Source organism: Tiliqua scincoides, chromosome 13 (assembly GCF_035046505.1).
Source record: "Tiliqua scincoides isolate rTilSci1 chromosome 13, rTilSci1.hap2, whole genome shotgun sequence".
Taxonomy (NCBI): Eukaryota; Metazoa; Chordata; class Lepidosauria; order Squamata; family Scincidae; genus Tiliqua; species Tiliqua scincoides.
In genome coordinates this window covers 1,308,240-1,327,629 of record NC_089833.1, presented here as the reverse complement: position 1 = coordinate 1,327,629, position 19,390 = coordinate 1,308,240, and the positions used below count along the sequence as shown (strand labels likewise).

At 50.9% G+C, this 19,390-nt stretch overlaps 1 protein-coding gene across 1 annotated transcript in view; it reads right to left on the bottom strand.

The window, feature by feature from the left end:
* The window catches only part of CASKIN1 (CASK interacting protein 1), a 119,531-nt gene extending 100,365 nt beyond the window's left edge, over positions 1–19,166 (bottom strand). Inside the window, exon 1 of the mRNA XM_066609427.1 lies at positions 19,073–19,166. Coding sequence (XP_066465524.1) covers positions 19,073–19,166 — 94 coding nt within the window. The remainder of the gene's footprint in view (positions 1–19,072) is intronic.
* Between the last annotated feature and the right edge of the window lie 224 nt (positions 19,167–19,390).

The window sequence follows — 19,390 nt, the reverse complement described above, 5'->3', positions numbered from 1 at the left end:
TAGTCAGCAACTGGGTTATGCAGACCAGGGACCCCTAAAATCCTCCCCTACAAATTTCCCTTTTCCTGATCTCCTCGGATGCACCAAATACTGTTCACATGCAACCACCAGAAGCTAGGTACACTAGACACAAGTACTAGAAACATATACTTATCAATTTTCCATGTGTTTACCTTTGTGCTTTTGTAATAAAACTATAATCTCGTACTGAAAGTTATCTTTCTCCCAGTCTCTTTTCAAGCTAAAAAGGAATTTCTTTGCATTACGCTATCTTGTTATCTAGCCTGCGATCCTGAAGTTTCCAAAAGGGTAATATAATAATTCCCCTTAAAACATAACAGCCCTTTTTGGTAACAGGAAAGTCCTGATGATTCACTGGTTTCTTACTTTTTAAACAATTATGGAACTATTTTTCCTCTTATGTGAGCAGTGATATCCTTCAAACAAGGGCTGAAACATTTTCCGTGCCCCTGAACCTGCAGCCCGGAAGACTTCAGAACTGCTTGCTAAACACCACAACCACAGTGCTCCCTTTCTTTCTTAACCCAGCCCATTGTATGCCCCCTCCAGTTCAGCCACCTGTCCCTCCTTTCACCCCTGCAAGAGAGACCCAAAACAAAAGGCAAGGGGTGGGCTAGATGTCCTCTAACACCCCTTCCAACTCTAACATCTGAGGATCATAACAAGAACAAGCTTTCCTCTTACAGCAAGGTAGTTATCTCCTACTGTCTCATGCCATGTCCCTACCCAATGGTGTGGGGGGGGGAGGAAACAAGCTTCCACAAGGGAACACAATACCTCCCTCCCACCACTACAATGATGGCTCGATCCACTTGTCAAGACAAAATCTTTTGGTCCCTTGATTTAACAGGAAAGTTCACCTTGATAACATTATTTTGCAGCTTCCTTCCATTTCCCCATCATGTCAGCTTCCCCTCCCCAGCAGAAGCCAGACGTTGGGCCCAGCCGGCCCACCATGTGGCCAACTGAAGCAGCCACCTCAGGCAGCATATTAGCAGGGGTGCCTACCTGCCAATGGGGCCGTATTTGGGACACGGCCTCAGGCATCAGTGGGTCCAATGGCCAGGCTGCCTGCTGCCTGCAAGGAGCTCAGCCACAGCGACACGGTGAGATTTCCAACTCTGCAGCCGTCTCAGAGCTTCATTAAAACGCGGCTGCCTGAGGAGGAAGTTATTAAAGTGATCAAATAGAATCAGGGAACCTAGAATTAACTGACAGCAGCAGAAGACGGGGCTTCCCACCAAGCAGGGAGAGAACACGACAGGTTTGGAAACAGAGCATTCCTGAGAGGGAAAAACAGACTCAACGAGAGCTGCCAGCCAGAGGGGGGGGATTTAACTTCACATGAAACACTCTGGGTAGGACCACGCGGAGCTGTCTCGACCAGGTCAGGGTCTTGGCCCCGACTGGCAGCAGCTCTCCCAGACCTCAGGAATGGGAACAAGGGGATACATGAGAGAAAGGCTGCCTTCTAGAAGCATCTGAGCAAACACAGGTCTCTGAAACGGCAGCATGTTTTCATGTGGAATTACAAAGCAGGAAATGCATTAACGCCTGCATAAATTCTGCTGTGCATCCTGGGTCAGCCTGTGTGGTCACCTCCAGTGACAGAATAGTGTAGGGGGCACCTGCCACTGGCACCCACTCCCCCACCCCTTGCATTCAGGAAGAAAGAGGAAGAGACCAAATGGAAGAGATGAGACTGGTGGGCTTGAGTGGGCCCTTATCCATGGGTTCAGCATTCACGGATTTCAGTATCCACGGAGGGAGGGTCTCAGAGGACCTCCTGGATATGGCCAGAAGTGCCTTCTGGTCATGTCTGGGAGACACAAGGGGAGGCTTCATGTTGTGAGACACGAGGAGGCCACACATGGCCCCCATATAAGTTTATGGCACAGCACCGCCCTCCCCAGCAGCTTTCATTATTCACAGATTTTGGTATCCTCTGGGAATCCTGCAACAGATCCTCAGTGGATACAGGGGGTCCACTGTATTGCACCATTCCTGAACAAGGCTGCAATTCTACACACACTTTCCTGGGAGTAAGCCCCACTGACAACAACAGAACTTCCTTCTGCATAGACGTGCACAGGACTGTGCTGCACGTCGCCCTACACAGCTCGCCCTGAACTTCAGCCTGCCAGTTTTTCAACTGCCGTGGAGGTCAAGGGCCCTGTTGAGCCAGTAAAGAACTACAGGATTTGAACCTGTTGCCCACAAACTGAGAGGGAACTTTCTGCAAGCTCATATGATGGATTGCTCAGAAAGGTCTGTTGTGAAATTGAATTCTTGAGCAGAAATGCTGTATTATTTTGTATCTGACTTGAGTGTTGCAATATACTCGCTGGTTAACCAATACATCTATATAAAGAAATTTTTAAAATATATATATTTTGGCTACACAGGAAAAATAAATCCCTACCCACAGAAGATGAGACACAGACAGACAGACAGCTAGGCTGGAAGCTTTTTCTCCAACATTTAGATTACAATCCTATATATGGACCTTCCTGCAAGTAAATTCTACTGAACACAGTGGCACTCACTTCTGAGTAGATGTGCATAGACTTGATCTGCTAGTTGACCATAGTAAGATAGCTAAATGGAACTCCAGGGTCAGTGGCAAAGTACCACCAAATAACCACGAAGGAGGACATTGAGGGATGGATGAGCAAAAAGCCATTCCAACAGGCTCTCTTTAACACCCTGTTCTTCCAGTCTCAGGCAATCTCTCTCCCTCTTTCCAAGTCCCACCCCTGCTCTAAAGGCCCCACCTTGAAGCGCCTTCCCACCCACTCATCGCCACAACCAGGTGGCAGAGTGTATCCTTTGCATGCACAAGGCACCACGTGCAACCCCTGACAGCTCCAGGGGTTTTGTTTTTTGATGGGTCTCGGGTGAGAGGGCTGGAAGAAAATTTTGTGTTGAGATCCAAGAAAGCGGCCACCAGGAGGACAAGACCAGACCATGACAGACAGGCCACAGCAATGACACGCACTCTGCATGCTGTTTCTAAGGGCAAGGAATTCATACATGCCCTCCTCCCCATTCCCCTGCAGCCTAAAAAAAAATGGAACAGTCCAGTAGTGGTTTCACCACATAACCTGCTGTCTGCACAGACCAGGTTTCAGGTTTCAGTCTCAAGCACAGCTGCTCGGGAATGGTCACAAGGCACAGGACATGCCCAGGTTTGTGAGCAGTTTGTACAGGAACCTCATGTGTGGCACGGCCCCCTTGCCCCAGCAGGTGTTCTTGCCAACATCGCTTTTCCAAAGGAAGGGCTTTGAATTCAAGCAGGCTGTTGATGTGGGCATTGTTCTCATGAGGAAGAACCGTTTCCTCTTGGCCGAGAGCACAGAAGGATGTCAGATGCTAATCTGTGTTCTTCCTACAGCATGCTGGATTTTTCCCCCATCCCCTCTGACTGACCTGGAGGTGTCCGAATGCAGAAGAGGCAAGGGATTCTTCTTCACCACAGGGATTTTCTCTGGACCCGGGTTCAAACCCGACGGCCAAGAGGCCCCAAGAGGTCAAAGATTTGGCAGGCTGAACATACACTTTCGAACGTAAATTCTCACAGTATCTCACTGCACCCAAATAACTCTATGCCAGGCAGGGTCGGCTCATCCAGGAGGCCAGATGAGGTTATTGCCTCAGGCAGCAGACAGACAGGCCACCCACCTCCACTGCTCCTGCTCCTCCTCTCACACCTTGGAAACAGAAGAGGGGTTTGGAGAGGAGATCAGTGGGCTAGAGTGTCTCCAATGCACTAGAACACCACTCTCCTCCACCACACTTTCCTCCTCTGTTTCCAGTCAAGGGAGTGGAAGGAAGAGAGACTAGGACATCATTAGCTAACGTGTACCATTTGCTGTTTGCCTCTGGTACCAGGAAATACTGGGCCACTCCTGGCCCCATGCAAACACCCCCACACACTCCCACACTGCTGCAAGGGAAGAGGAAAAGGGCTTGGGAGGGTTGCCCAGTGACGCTGTTTGGCTAGCATTTGGGGCTCGCAGAACACAATTCTTCTCCATCAAATAATCTCATTACCAAATAATATTATTAGCGTCATCAAATAATGGCACTTACTACCACAGGGTGTGACAATGGCGGCTGGCTTGTAACGAATACTTGTGTGATAGATCCATCAACCGTCATTAGCAGAATGTTTAAATAGGTTAGCTTTGTTGATTAAAGAACATTTTAATTGACTCAAACGCTTCCCCCAATTAATTTGCTGCTTAAAAAATAAATTAAAATGCCTATTTTTTGGTACCAGCGCAAAAACTGCAGATGGCAGCTGCATGTTTAAAGAGGCATTCCCTCTTTCCTCTCACTTAGAAGGGGATGCCGCTTCTAAGAGGATGCTTCATAGTGTTCATCTGTGGGGGATCCGTTCCAGGACCCCCCCATGGGGTCATGGGTACAAGAATTTCTAAGGTCTCTGGCAGGCTTTCTGAGACCTATGATGAGGCCTCAGAAAGTTACTCTTGGTCTGACAAGCAGATCAGAAATGGCTTTCCCCTGGTATCCATGGCATCCGTGGTGAGTCAAATCTGCAGGCGGTGGATCCGCGGATATCAGGGGCACACTGCACAACACCCACATGCATTCTCTGAACACTGGCTTGCTCCAAAGTCATTTGTATTGGCAACCTTCAGTCTCGAAAGACTATGGTATCGCGCTCTGAAAGGTGGTTCTGGCACAGCGTCTAGTGTGGCTGAAAAGGCCAATCCGGGAGTGACAATCCCTTCCACACCGGGAGCAAGTGCAGTCTGTCCCTGGTCTGTCTCCCTGGCTATGGGCCTTCCTTCTTTGCCTCTTAGCCTCAGACTGTTGGCAAAGTGTCTCTTCAAACTGGGAAACGCCATGCTGCACAGCCTGCCTCCAAGCGGGCCGCTCAGAGGCCAGGGTTTCCCACTTGTTGAGGTCCATCCCTAAGGCCTTCAGATCCCTCTTGCAGATGTCCTTGTATCGCAGCTGTGGTCTACCTGTAGGGCGCTTTCCTTGCACAAGTTCTCCATAGAGGAGATCCTTTGGGATCCGGCCATCATCCATTCTCACGACATGACCAAGCCAACGCAGGCGTCTCTGTTTCAGCAGTGAATACATGCTAGGGATTCCAGCACGTTCCAGGACTGTGTTGTTTGGAACTTTGTCCTGCCAGGTGATGCCGAGGATGCGTCGGAGGCAGCGCATGTGGAAAGCGCTCAGTTTCCTCTCCTGTTGTGAGCGAAGAGTCCATGACTCGCTGCAGTACAGAAGTGTACTCGGGACGCAAGCTCTGTAGACCTGGATCTTGGTATGTTCCGTCAGCTTCTTGTTGGACCAGACTCTCTTTGTGAGTCTGGAAAACGTGGTAGCTGCTTTACCGATGCGCTTGTTTAGCTCGGTATCGAGAGAATGAGTGTCGAGAGTGTCGAGAAGCTCGGTATCGAGAGAATCCAAAGTCATAGTGTTCAATCAAAGGCAAAATTTTAAGCCATCGGTCAAACTAAGCTCTGCGACTAATCAGCACATTAACTTTCTTTAAATTCTTATTCAGAATATTTATATATCACTTTTAAACAACAAAAAAGTTCACAATGATGTTTACAAGAGGAATATCAAAGAACTAAATGGCTCCCTGTTCCAAAAGGGCTCACCATCTAAAAAGATGCAGGAAAAAACACCAGCAAATAGCCACTAGATAAGACACTGTGCTGGGGTGAAGAGGGGCAGATACTCTCCCCCTGCTAAAGAGGAGCACCATTTGAAAAGTGCCTCTTTGCCCAGTTTGCCCACTTAAATCAGACAACAGCTGGGACAGCTAAACTGAATCTCCACTCTGAGAGACAGTCATAGAATGATAGAGTTGGGAGGAACCCTAGAGGTCATCTAGTCCAAGTCAATGTCAAGGATCTGTCCAGCATTGGAACTGCCTGCCTCATGCGCCTGTGGGGTCTCCAAGGTCCTTTCCAACTTTCTGTGAACACCTTCCTCAGGGCAGGCAACTGCTACAGCACCCCTGGCAGGTAGACATCTAGCCTCTGCTTAAAGACCTCCAATAGGGGAAACCCCAGTTATGCTGGACCCCAACCCCATTCCACGAGCAGCTCCAAGCTGCTCCATTCTCCTCAGGCTTATGCCACCTCCTGAGGTGGCGCAGGTCCAAGGAGACCCATTGGGGCTGTGGTGACTTACCCGGGAGTAAAAGGAAGAGTTTCACCTTGCCTCCAGCGGAGTCACTTCTGGCCCCAAACTTGTGCTGTATCCAGCTCAGGCCTCCTGGCCTGCCTGTTCCAGCACAATAGGATTGCACTGTGAGACACCCAGACCTTTTGGTTGCGCACAGTCTACTGCTGAACCCCAAGCACGAGGGACAAGTGAGGCACCCACCTGTCTTCTTGCCTGGGGGTGCCTCACCTGTCCTGCACTCCAATGATATATCTGGTTGACCACTGCCAAGCTAGATGGACCCTTTATCTAGGTGGGCTGTTTGGAGGAGTTAAGAAGCAACAGAAGTGCCTTCTGAAGGCGCCTGGGTGCAACTGAAGAACAGAGTTTCTGCTTCCCACCTGCTTTCCAACACAGGGAAAGGTGAGCATTCTCCACTCCCCCTGTTGTTGATGTGTGGTTATCACAGCATCTCTGCGCTGCATTTATGAAAGACCAGGATCTCAGAGGAATTGGGAGTTGCAAATCTGCATATGTTAAAGCTTCTGAATTATTCAGCTCAGGCAGTGGAAGTGCCTTTGAACAGCAGGAAGGCGGAGGGGGACCCAGCCTGTTCCCATCAGTTAGGAGCAAGCTTGCCCCAAACAAGTGTTGTCCATGTAGCAGACAACACCCCACAGCCGCTACTGCCCCCCACACACCTAGGGCTGAAAAGATTCACAGCTAGCAGGGACACTTAGCATCACAAGTGCATCCCATAAAATTCAACACCTTCAATGTCAAAGAGCAAAGACTCCAAATCCCACTGGCTGGCCGTTCTCTTTGGAGCCTTTTCCGAATAGCAGCGGTTGAGTACTATGGCAATTAGAGCCTCGGAACCCCAACTCAAGTAGCGGTGAAGGGTGGGTGCAAGCAGGTGGTGGGATTCAGCCAGACTTACAATCACCTGCAACCAGCTGCTAGATCAGGAGGTACCAGCAACCTTCCATCTGCCAAGCTGCTGGTTATTTTGATCTCTGCCACTAAGCTATAGCCACGTCCGTGTCCCTGTTGCTCTGCCTCTATGCCACAAAAGGAAAAGGATCAACCCCTTCCTAGTCCTCTGCACCAAATAAGGGAGAATTGCACAAGACACACTGGACTCCACTATTTCACAGCAAGGACAGTTGTGTTTTTTTGGGGGGGGGGGGTCAATTATTTCCCTGCATCCTAAAACACCAAAAGTAACACCAACCTGATGATGCAGACTTACCATCTTGTGCGTCCCCCCTCCCCCACCACCAAAACACAGGCACACACAACACTATGACTAGCAGGAAAAGAGTGCACTGGCAGAAAATCCAAGCATGCACTGAACCTCATTATCACATCTCTGCTTTGAGCCTGTGTGAAGCATCATGCGGGGTTCAGCAGGGGATGCAAGAACTCAGAGCTGAAGGGGACAGATGCGCTGCCAACCAGGGGTGCGCAAAAATGAAAAACGGTATTTTCTCTCTATTTCGGTTTTTAGTTTTTCAATCATTTCGGTTTCCAACCTTTTTCAATTTCTGATCTTCTGCTAATAGCTCATTTTCTCTCATAAAAATAAAATACAGAGTTTTGCTTTTATAGAAATAAAGTATCCGCCTCTTCCTTGCCACTCTTGGCAGGGGCTGCACCACAGTCATTTACCCACAATCCCCAGGATTTGGAACAGTGACATGACAGTGGTACCTGACGGGAATTGCAAGCAAAAGCCGGATACAGGGGGCCCCTCTGCATTTGGATACCAAAATCCACGGATGTTGGAGTTCCGGATAAAGGGGACAGATCGCACCACTACAATATCTTATTCTGAGGTTGTAACCAGAAGTAATTTCTGGTTCATGTCCACAACTTCCAATCATGTCTGGGAGGTGTTTGGAGGCACAGAGAGGCCAATGCAGCAGGCAGCGGTGGTTCAGATCCGCAGGTGCCAAGCTGGCTGATAGAGAGGGCTCTCTGTGCATACTTTCTTTAAAGCAAAATCCAGAAGAGACCCTCATTCATTCCACAAACATTTTCTGAAAAAGAAAATGGGGCAGAGCAGACGAGGAAGTGTACAGGAGATGCTCTAGCCCAGTGTTTCTCCAGCTGTGGGTCGGGACCCACTAGGTGGGTCGCAAACCAATTACAGGTGAGTCCCCATTCATTTCAATATTTTATTTTGAATATATTAGACTTGATGCTACCATGGTATGTGACTGCATTTGGGAAAATGTTAAAGACTTGTACTTTTAACAAGCTACTATGTATAATCTTTTAACAATGATAGTAAATGGGACTTACTCCTGGGTAAGTGTGAGTAGGATTTCAGCCTAGGATTGTCAAAAATTTTCCTGCTTAATGATGTCACTTTCGGTCATGACATCACTTCTGGTGGGTCCTGACAGATTCTCACTCTGAAAAGTGGGTCCCGGTGCTAAACGTGTGAGAACCACTGCTCTAGCCCATCAGCCTCTTCTCCAAATTTCCTGTTCTGTTGCATTCCCTTCTTTTTCCAGTCCAGGGAGTGGGAGGAAAGGAGCCTGGTACATCACCTGGCAATGGGAGGGCAGCATTTGGGGCACCCCCTCACATGTTGGGAGGTCTTGGGCCAGCCCTGCTAGTACATAACACATGTGATGCACTTCGTACGCTCAAAAAGTACTACAAGTATCACCTAATTATCATTTTCACCAGCGGTTTTATCTCAAGGTGATGAGAAGAGCCCTTTAAATTAAAGGAAAATTGTTTAACAATAGCCTCGTTAATGCGAGAGAGGGCAGCTGGCTGACAGTCCATCAGTCATTCTCTCTCCAGGCACTTAGAACAGTTTCACACTGAGGCAAGCAACCCCTCCTTTCCCCCTGAGCACGTGAAAGAATGATAATCACTTTGCATTCTTTCCCAGTGCTGGGATCTGGGTCAAGGGAAGGTTACTGGCTCAGAGTGAAGCCTTTCTAAGTGCCTGGAGAGAGATTGATTGATGGATTGTCTGCCTAATGACTCTATTTTACATCACAAAAGTCAGCAAGGCTGTTTTTAAATCGCCCAGAAAAGGGACATTGTTTTTTAAATGGATTTGCTTTAGTGCGATTTTTGCCATCCACTCTGAGAACAGAACCCTCACAAATAATGTGACTCAACCTGTACAGGTATTTGTTGTTCCAAAAAAAAAAAAAAGTACGCTTGTGTATCTGTGATGGCCACAGAAGTGGGGAGAGCTGCAAACTTTGACCTGTAGCAGCCATCAGGGATAGTGTACACCAACAATACCTTCTGCCTATAGTGGGGGCAATGCCATGGAGCCTGTGCCCACCCATCACCAAGATGGCACCCATCCAGAAGACCCTGGGAAGCCTGGCAGCCCCAGCTACCCCAGTGAGGCTGGCAGACCAATGGAGACATCACTGGAGCACTGAGACTTGCCAGGGGGAGATCTGCAATGTCTTGGGAGCCTAGACTCTGCTTGTGACAGCTCCAGCAATCCAGAAGAGCTCCCCTATGCTTGCAATACAGGCAGATTTCCTTCTTCAAGGAACAGGCATCTTTCTTTTAAAAAGTGTCTTGAGAGAGCTTTGCGTTCAAACACAATCAAAAACGAGAAGTGTCGTTTGTGAGGGCAGCGCCTGCCATAGCTATCATAGCTAAGCGGCTTTGGAAAGCTTTAAAGGGATTGTTGGGAGCTTTAAGACAATTAAAGGGGAAGAATCAAGCACCAAGACCAACCCAAGAGCACTCCACTAAGGAGAGGCAAAGCGGGCCTGTCTCCTCTTCCCCCTCCCAGGCCATTTCCTCTGGGAACTGCAACAGAAGACCCAGAGGGGGTCTGCTTTCAATGGCAAACACGGAGGACTGGGGCTCCATTAAAAGGAGGAGGATTTAAGGACAGCAGCAAGGAGGAGATCAGTTACCTCCTCTGGGAGAAACAGAAGTCAGCTACCTCCTTTTTGCTGAAGCTGAGATCTGGTCGAGCTTTCAGGACTCTGGCTACATTAGGGAAACAAGGGTCACCCAATTCTGTTGCCTGGTAGTAAATCTGGGGCAGGTAAAAGGAAATTATTTTTCCCCAGACTTATGGAACTCACTGCCACAAGATACTGTGATGGACGGTGGCTGAGGGCCAACTTATATGACATGTCTGTTGCACGGATTGGAAGCCGTGTGCTTGTAAATCACAATGGCACAAGGCCCCAGTCCACACTGCGTAAGAGGAAGGGGGCACTAGGTCCTTGTCCCACCACAACCCCAACTTGGATTCCTCACCTTCAATGAATACTTCCCATGTTAAAGCCCCCCTCCATTGTCCCCACCTGGATCAGAGTCCTATGCGCCTGCTATTTCGTGTTCAGAGAGATAAACATGTGGGCCTCAATCACAGAAATGGGCACATCAGCTAATGTGTCACTTAGATGGTTTTCATGTCTATTTCGGAAGACTGCAAACCAGCTGCACATCAGAGGTTCAGGCAGGAGGCTGGTTACACCCACATTCACACATGATGTATGCGGGTAGCTCTTGAACCACCACCAAAGGAATGTGCAAATGAATTAATTGGCCTCAAGGGAACCATTGCAACACCCAATGCATTTAGAGACAGCCAGTGGCGTAGCTGGAGGGGGGCAGATGGCAGCAAAGTGGGCAAGCGGCCCCTCCCTTCGGAGCCATTCCTGGCGGGGGGAGCAAAACGGAGCTGTATGGCTCCGTTTCCAATCCCCTTTTAAAGGCATCCAGGCCAGATGCCATCGACACATCATGCGGCAAGGAGTTCCACACACCAGGTAAGACTAATTACATGCTGATAAAGAAATTTTCTTTTCTTTTTCTTCTCTCATTCAGGAATGAATTGCCCAGTCCAGAGTTCCACAGAGAAGAGATCTGAGTTGCTGGCAGGCACATGGGAACCTATGACAGACATAAACAAACCAGGAAGGAATCTAGACAGGGCAAGGAGCAGCAGGGCACTGCAGCAAGCATGCCTGAGAGCTGGTTCGCATGTGCACCTTCACCACACATTGATGGCAGCAGCCAGTGGTCATCTGCACATATGAGCAACCCGCCACAGATCACTCAATGCTCTCACAGCATCCCAAGCAAAACCAAACACGGCCCTATTCAGAGGAGACGGTCCATGCGTGCAGTTGAGGGTGCCATCACTGGCCCCATCGAGTGACGAGAGATTAACGACCTACATTCAGACATACACTGGCCTAGGCAGCTCCTGCTTACCCAGGCATGCTTGGTGTAATAAGACTGGCCTAAGCCCCCAGGTGGTACTCCTGCATGGCACCTGTCAGGGCCAAATGCCACCGGCCAGGCCCCTCTCACTTCCCCCAACCAGAACCAGCACATAAGAACCTAAGAAGAGCCCTGCTGGATCAGGCCAAAGGACCATCCAGTCCAGCTTCCTGCATCCCACAGCAGTCCACCAGATGCCTCAGGGAGCACGCAGGACAACAAGACACCTGCATCCTGGTGCCCTCCCTTGCATCTGGTATTCTGAAGTAGTCTACTTCTAAAACCAGGAAGTGGCATAACATGGCTTGTAACCTGTGATGGACTTTTTCCTCCATCAATCTGTCCAATTGCCTTTGAAAGGCATCTAGGCCACATCCAGTGGCAAGGAGTTCCACAGATTAATCTGCTATATTATAAAAGTATAAAATGTAGAAAAGTATTTTCTCTTGTCTGTTCTAAATCTGACCCCAGAGGCAGCATGTCAAACGCTCCTTGCCTGACGATGCCCAGCCTCTGCTCCTGCATTCTCCATTCTAGTCCCTCTTCCCCCTCCGCATTTCCTCTTCCCCTCGTTCCCCCTCTTCCTTTTCAGGCCAGGAAGTGGAAGGAGAAGGATGAGCAAGGGAGGCCAAGTGCTGGGTGGAGATTGACATTCCCCCTCCCCCAGCCAACCTGTTGCCTGAGGTGAGTGTATCGGTTGGCCTCATGAATGGGCCAGCTCTGCCCCTTACCCTGCATTGGGCTGAGGATCCCCTCAGCCTCTGCTCCATCCTTCCCTTTTGAACATCCAGGGAGCAAGAGCAGCTGTGGGAGCCAAAAGAGGCAGCTGTCAAAGGCAACTGGTGGGCACAGGAACCCCTCCACCACCTCCACCACCACCAACCCACTGCCTTATTGACTGCATTGATTGACCAGCCCTGTGGTCTAGAACACGAGCCCCGCAGTGCTCACTATTTCATTAAAGGCATTTGGACCCCAATCTTTTAAATTGCAGGAATACTAACAAATAATCTAAGCTCACCATGAACCTTTGAAACACAACAAGCCACACAGGCCAATCAAAAAGCAGCCGCAGCTCTCCACCACCTGCAGTGTGACCCACAGGCCCTGCCCCACTCACTTCAAAAAGTTATGCGAGCTGGCTAGCACAGTTGCTCCTAGTGCTCCCCACACAACTTGCTCCTGGAGGCCAAGCCAGCACACGCCCCAGTGCACCACCATAGCAGAACTGGTGCAAGCTTCATATTCTTGTTCAGAGTTTGCCAGTGGCACAAGCTAGCATCATGCCCTTGCTCAGAAACACTACTCTTTAGGCCTTGCTTCAGCCACCAATTGCCAGTAGAATTTTAGCAGGACAACTTGGAGGGCCTGCCCCTCACTGGTGGAGCATGTGGGCTGTCTCGGGTTCACCTCTGGCAGCATCAAAGAATAACATTTAGCCTGTGTGTAGTGCTCTCTGGGCATCCAAAACCCAGTATCATATGTTTTGGCATGATGTTGCCCTTACAACAGCCCTGTAAGGGAAGTCTTATTAACCCCATTTGTTGGTCTCCTGCTGTGTAATTAATCAGCAGAACTCCTTGCCACAGGATGTTGTGCAGTCTAGAAGCCTTGAAAAGGGGATTGGACAGATTGTCCATCATAAGTCCATCACAGGTGACAAGCCATGATGGGTACGTGCAACCTCTGGATTTTAGAAGTAGACTGTCTCTGAATGCCAGATGCAAGAGAGTGACAACGTGATACGCGTCTCTTGTTGTCTTGTGTGTTACCCGAGGCATCTGCTGGGCCCCTGTGAGATACAGGAGGCTGGACTAGACAGGCCTTTGGCCTGATCCAGTGGGGCTTTTCTTATGGTCCTATTGAAGCTGAGGATGAGGGGAAGTGGCTCACTCAAGCCTACCTCATGAGGTCACGGCAGAGGCAAGATCTCAAGTGAGGAAGGTCCAGTTGGCAACACCTGAAATGGTGACTTTTCACACTCCCCTTGCATCTCTGTTCCAGGAGTGTAGCCAGTTGGAGGGAGGCGGGTCCACAGCTGTGACTCATGCAGAGACACCCAACCCAGCATGCTGTCTCCTCTGCTATCACTTATGGATCAATCCCACCAAACAGAAAGAGGGGTCAGCAGCATCCCATAGCCAAAGCAGACTGGAAGAAGGTAGAGATGCAGCAGGGAGTCTCTTCCAAGGATGGGGTGACACAAAAAAACACTTTAAACATTAATATGCCTTTTAAGGAAGCACTCGCTAATGAGAAGGAGAGCAAGATTTTCAATACTTTGAAGGTATTTATAAGACATTAATTCTTTGCACTGCAGTTCATCATCACCCGATCATTTCCAACTAAGACTTCTGAGACAGAACTAGAACCAATACGTACAAACTGCAAGAGAGGAGATTTTGATTAGACATCAGGAAGAAATTCCTGATGGCCGGGCAGTTTGGCAGTGGAACAGATTGCCCAGAGAGGTGGTGGACTCTCCCACACTGGAGATATTCAAGCAGAGGCTCAACAAGCACCTGTTGGAGATGCTCTAAGAGGATTTCCTGCCTAAGGCAGGGGTTGGAATAGATGACCTATTAGGCCCTTTCCAATTCTATGATTCTGTGACTGGGCTTGCATCATGAGCCCAGAGACACCGTGAAATAGAGTGCTGAAAAAGAGCAGCTGAACCCTGGGTTCAGCATCGTCAACAGTAGCATCTCCCCCAGACTTTTAAACAGGGGTTTAAAAGTTTAAGCAGAGGATTTTTCCCCCCTTGCTGGAGATACTGTCAGGAATAGAACACGGGCCTTTCTGCAATGCCACACACAGTTGTTGTATCCCTGGAGCTCAGCCCTGCCTTGAGCCGCACCAAGCTAACTGGTGCCTCAAACTCAGACTGACCAAATCATATTTATTTTAAAAAATAAAATGATGTGTTTACAATTTTCTTTTTGCCTTCTGGGTTATTGCAAACCAGCAGAACACGTGGTTCGGTCATCCATTAAAAGCCATGATACCATTTTCAAACAGAATCCACTTTCCAGCACAGCAGTTCGTGGTGGCTGGCCAGACCTGGTCTAAGCCTGGAGGTGGTGGAGGAGAAGCCATTACTACCAGTCAAAAGTAACCCACCATCCAACAGTCCCATAACACACTAGGAAATATTAACTGGGGGAAGACAGGCATCATCCTCATGCAAGACAAGCGCTAAAATTGAGTGGTGGGAGACTCAGAACAGATAAGGGAAAATATTTCTTGACCCAGTGTGCAATTAGTCTGTGGAACTCCTTGCCACAAGATGTGGTGGTGGCATCTGGCCTAAATGCCCTGAAAAGGGAATTGGACAGATTGATGGGAAAAAGTCAAGCACAGGTTACAAGCCATGATGGGTCTGTGCAACCTCCTAGGTCTAGCAGTGGCCCTTCTCCAAATACCAGATCAAGGGAGTGGCAACAGGATGCAGGTCTCTTGTTGCCCTGTGTGCCCTCTGAGCAGCTGCGTCGCTATGGGGGTGCGGGGGGTGCGGTCCGCACCAGGTGACGCGCATGGGGAGGTGACACACTAAAATCGCAGTGGTTAGGAGTAAAACCATCATGTTATATACCGTTGAATGTGGAATTTCCAGTGGAATACAATACAAAAAACCAGAGTAAAATATCTCATTTCTATCCAAAGTTATGGCCAAAAAACCAGAGATCCAAAAATGCATGGAGCCCTAAGGAAAGTGAAATAGAGCCGTATCGCGTGTTTACTCGCAGGCAGGCGAACTTGCCTTAGTCCATCAGAAAGGGCAGGCTGAGAGGAATCCAACGACACCAGAATGATCCTGATCCAATGAATGCAGCCCCCCAAAACACCTGAAAAGGAAGTTCCTCCCTCCAAGCAGATGAATGTGTTGAGCCCTATGGAAAGCGAAACTAAGTCTCACGGTCGCATTTACTCACAAGTAAGCAAATGTGCCTTGGCTGTTGGTCAGAACAGGCAAAGGGGAATGTGAAGCCACCAGAATGGTCCTGATCTGATAGAACTGGAGCTCAACAAATGCTCCAGAAGGCAGCCTCCCCCCTCCACTAAAAAGGATCAAAACAGGCTTCAGCTGATAAGGTGAACCTTTTTGGGACTTGCAAAGCCAGGTGGATCCTGACAGTGATCTGGTTTAAAGAGAAGTTCTTCAATTGAACTGGGCACTGGGTAGGGCTGAAAACCTTACTGGTTTTGGAGGGGGGGGAGGGTGTTATTGCAGGCAGGCTACAGAGGAAATTCACTTGGTGGAACAGGGCTAGCTTCTGCTTATTTAATTATTTGTTTTACTTTAATTATTTATACTTATTTTAATTTGCCTGATGATGTCACTTCCATCACTTCTGGTGGGTCTTAGACAGACTGCCATTCTAAGAAGTGGGTCCCAGTGCTAAGAGTTTGAGAACTGCTGCAATAAGGTATTAGTAAGTTGACATCTGGGGGGGTGTGTGTGATTCCACTAGTGATCAAAATCACTAAATCACAGTTTGGAGGAATAATATCAGCATGTTATATATTAATCAATGCGTAATTTCATGCAGAATGTGTTCTATCTTTGTTCTGTCAGAAGGTACAGCCAAAAAACCAGTGGGCACGAAGTGATGGTACATCACCACGTCCACCACCTGGGGTGTTGCCCCGCCCACTGCATGGGGGGGTGACGTGCTGGCATCCCGCACCGGGTGACGCGAACCCTAGTGACGCCACTGCCTCTGAGGTATCTGGTAGGCCACTGTGAGATGCAGGAAGCTGGACTAAAGGGGATTTTGGCCTGATCCAGTGGGACTCTTCCTATGTTCTTGTCATGTCTGAACCACAGACATGAACACACAGTCCTACTCCTCCTTATGTCAGCATGCTTCCAGGTGCACGCATAAAACAGCAGAATAACTCAACGGCCATCCCGGGTCCAGTCAAATGCATTTCCTAAGCAGATCCCTTAATCATGCAAAGAAACAGCCAAGATGCAAGAAGGTGGGTGGGTGGAGCTGTATTCAGAGGTTTCCTCGAAATCCCCCAGAAAAAAAAATCCTCCAGCCAGATCACAGCTGAACTGATGGCCATTCAAGGGCAGCAGCTCCAGTCAGTGAGGGAATGGGGTGGAAATCCAGGCGCAGGGCGCTAACCACTTGCAATCACACCCAGGTCTTCCAGGCAAAAAGTGGCTGTTGAAAGGCCAAGACACGCTGCAGACAAAGCTCCGCAGTTCTGGCCAGCCTGGCACCGAGCTCCTGACATTGCAACACACGCATCGGCCTGGGAACACAGTGGACAGCCCACAGCAGGTTCCCTGGGGACAGCCGGCTGGTGGATGTGTGTTGCAGCATCAGGAGCCCCCCCCCCTCTCTCTCTCTCTCTCTCTCTCTCACTCACTCACTCACTCACTCACTCACTCACACTCTCTCTCTCTCTGTGCTCACCCCCAAATCAGCGCACCACACAATCGTGGCCCCATTTCCCCGCCACTGTCCAGAAAAAGGACACCGCCATCTCAGGAAGCAGACCCCCAGGAAGGAACAAGGTCGCAAGCCCCCCCAAGGCTGATCTAACTGCAAAGCAACCCCAGAGTCACACTGACTCTGACCCAAGAGGAGCTGCCCTAAGATCCCTGGCCACACATCCTGGGGCACCCCTAGAGACTGAACTGCACAGAATGCTTCAGGTGGCCATGGGTGGTTCTGGGGATAAGCAGTGAAGGGTGATGATCCCCTGGGGAAGAGGGCTGAAGGCCCCTGTTCTGACCCCAACACCACTTGTAGGCCAATTTATCTCATCACATGTCCTTCCATTCAGCACCCCTGGACCTGCTCTGGAGCAGAAATGACACAGCTGTCCAGCAAGCCTTGGGCAATTTGCTGTGCAGGTACTGGGAAAAGAAGAATAAACCAGTCAATTCTCTGCTCTCCCCCCCCCCCAAGCTGCATGGGATGCTCCCTCTTGTGCCGCACCACAAGCTTGCAACCTGCCAGGCTGGAATTGCATGGGACACAGAGGTCCTGTGACTTGCTGTGATAGGCCTCCTTGGCTCCTGCCCATCATTCAGCTAAAACTGGGTGGGAATCAGGTGGGGCAACTTGCGGATTTCATTAAGGACCCCCCCCCACTCTCCCCATAGAACATAAACATTCTTTTCAAGTACACCCCAAAAAGCATGAGACCAATTGAGAGAAGCATTCATGAGCCACTTTCTAGTGGGGGACTTACTACACCCTTAAGGGGGCAGGGGGCTTACAACGGGTCAAAGCAGGGAAGTGAACCCCAAACCTGGACACAAAAATGTCACCAGATTCCCAGGGCTTGATCTGTTTGTGCCAGACTGCACCTGGGTGCGAACACCAGGGCCCACCCCTGCCTGAGGCACAGACGCCCCACAAAATGCTCAGCAACTAGAGATTCCTCACCCCAACCTGGAATAAGCAGGATGGGGCTCCAAGAACAGACAGTGGGGCTCTGGCTGGCACCACAGAGCCTCTCTGCAAGACATCTGGCACCAATCGGATCCCACCATCTCTCCACCATCCCCAGAATCCAGTTCCTTTGCTGACCCCCCCCCACCAGGAAGCTGTTCAGAGGGGCCCAGCAGAACCAGCTGCCAGGGGAGGCCTCCAGCTCACTGAGCCTCCTCGAAAGGGCACTCGCACTCAGCCAGGATGGGAAAGGTGCCCAATGCCTGCTGCCCAAGTCTGGGTTACCGGCTGCCAACCTGTCTGACGCTTTTAAGAAGGGGAACCAGAAGGGGAACCACGGCAGACTCCTGCTCCCTGGGGACTGGGCAATACCTCGCTCTGACTTTCCATTGATCCAGTGCCAGCCACACGCTGGGCACTGCAACAGCCTGGCCGCCGTCTCTCGAACACAAGTCCTTTGGTTGCTCAGAGCTGTTCGCTGCCTTCAGGCTTTGCAGACCCCCCTCTCTCTTTGCCCCCTACCCAACGCGAAACTAATGCTTGCCCATTCTTGATACCCACCTGGCTGGAAGAACAACCCGGTGCCTGGCAAGGCTTGGGGTGGGGGAGGGGATGCCTCTCACCCATGCTTGTGAGGCCCCCCAGCTTCCTAGCGTAGCACCTTCTCCACCCCCCAGATGCCAGTCTGGCCTGCGGGTGGGTGTGGAGAGGCAGGTGGCAAGGCGAGGAGGAGTAACGCTGCATTTCATTTTCTCCGGTGCCTGTTTCTGTGGGCCAACAGCAGCCCCCCGGGCTGGCACCCGCATCCAGCCGTGCCTGGGCAAGCCCCCTCCCCCCAAAGCTGGCACCCGCTCCCCAAACCCAAGGGAGGGGCCCAGACCGAGGCCCATCAGCAGCTGGCCTTGGAGGGGGGCGTCTGATGTGCCAAGACACCCCCTGCCACTGCTTTAAGGGGGGGGCTGCAGCCACAAACCACCTGGCAGTGGCTGGAGGGGAGGGGGCGGATCTTGCAGGGGGGCAGCCCTTCCTCCACGGGCAGGCGATCCCCTAAGAGGGTGGGGGGCAGAGGCACCCGGGGCAGCTCCCCCCTTCTGCAAGGGAGTGCCATTCGGGGAGGGGTGCGCCACGGTGGGTGCCCCCCTGGCAGCTGGCATGCCTGCGGGCAGGCACCCCCTCCCCAGATGCAGCACCCCCTGCCCAGCCCAGCCCAGCCCAGCCCGAGCGCGGCGGACACTCACTGGCCTTGCCCGGCCGGGGCCTCTGCAGCAGCTTCTGCACGGCGCCCACGTCCTCCGCCTTCACCGCCTGCATCAGCTCCTGGTCCTTGCCCATGGCGATCCGGCCGGCCAGAGGCGCAGCGGGCGGGCGGGCGGGCGGGGGTCCCTGCTCAGCGCATCCTCGGCCGGCCGGGGGGCGTCGGGCTGCCGCCGCTGCAGTCGCGGGCGCGCCGGGCGGGATGGAGATGCTGCGCCGCGAGGCGGGTCCTGGCGCGCCGCTACTGCCGCTCCGGCTTCTCCTGCGCGCCGGTCCGCCTCCTCCGCCGCCGCCTCCTCCCG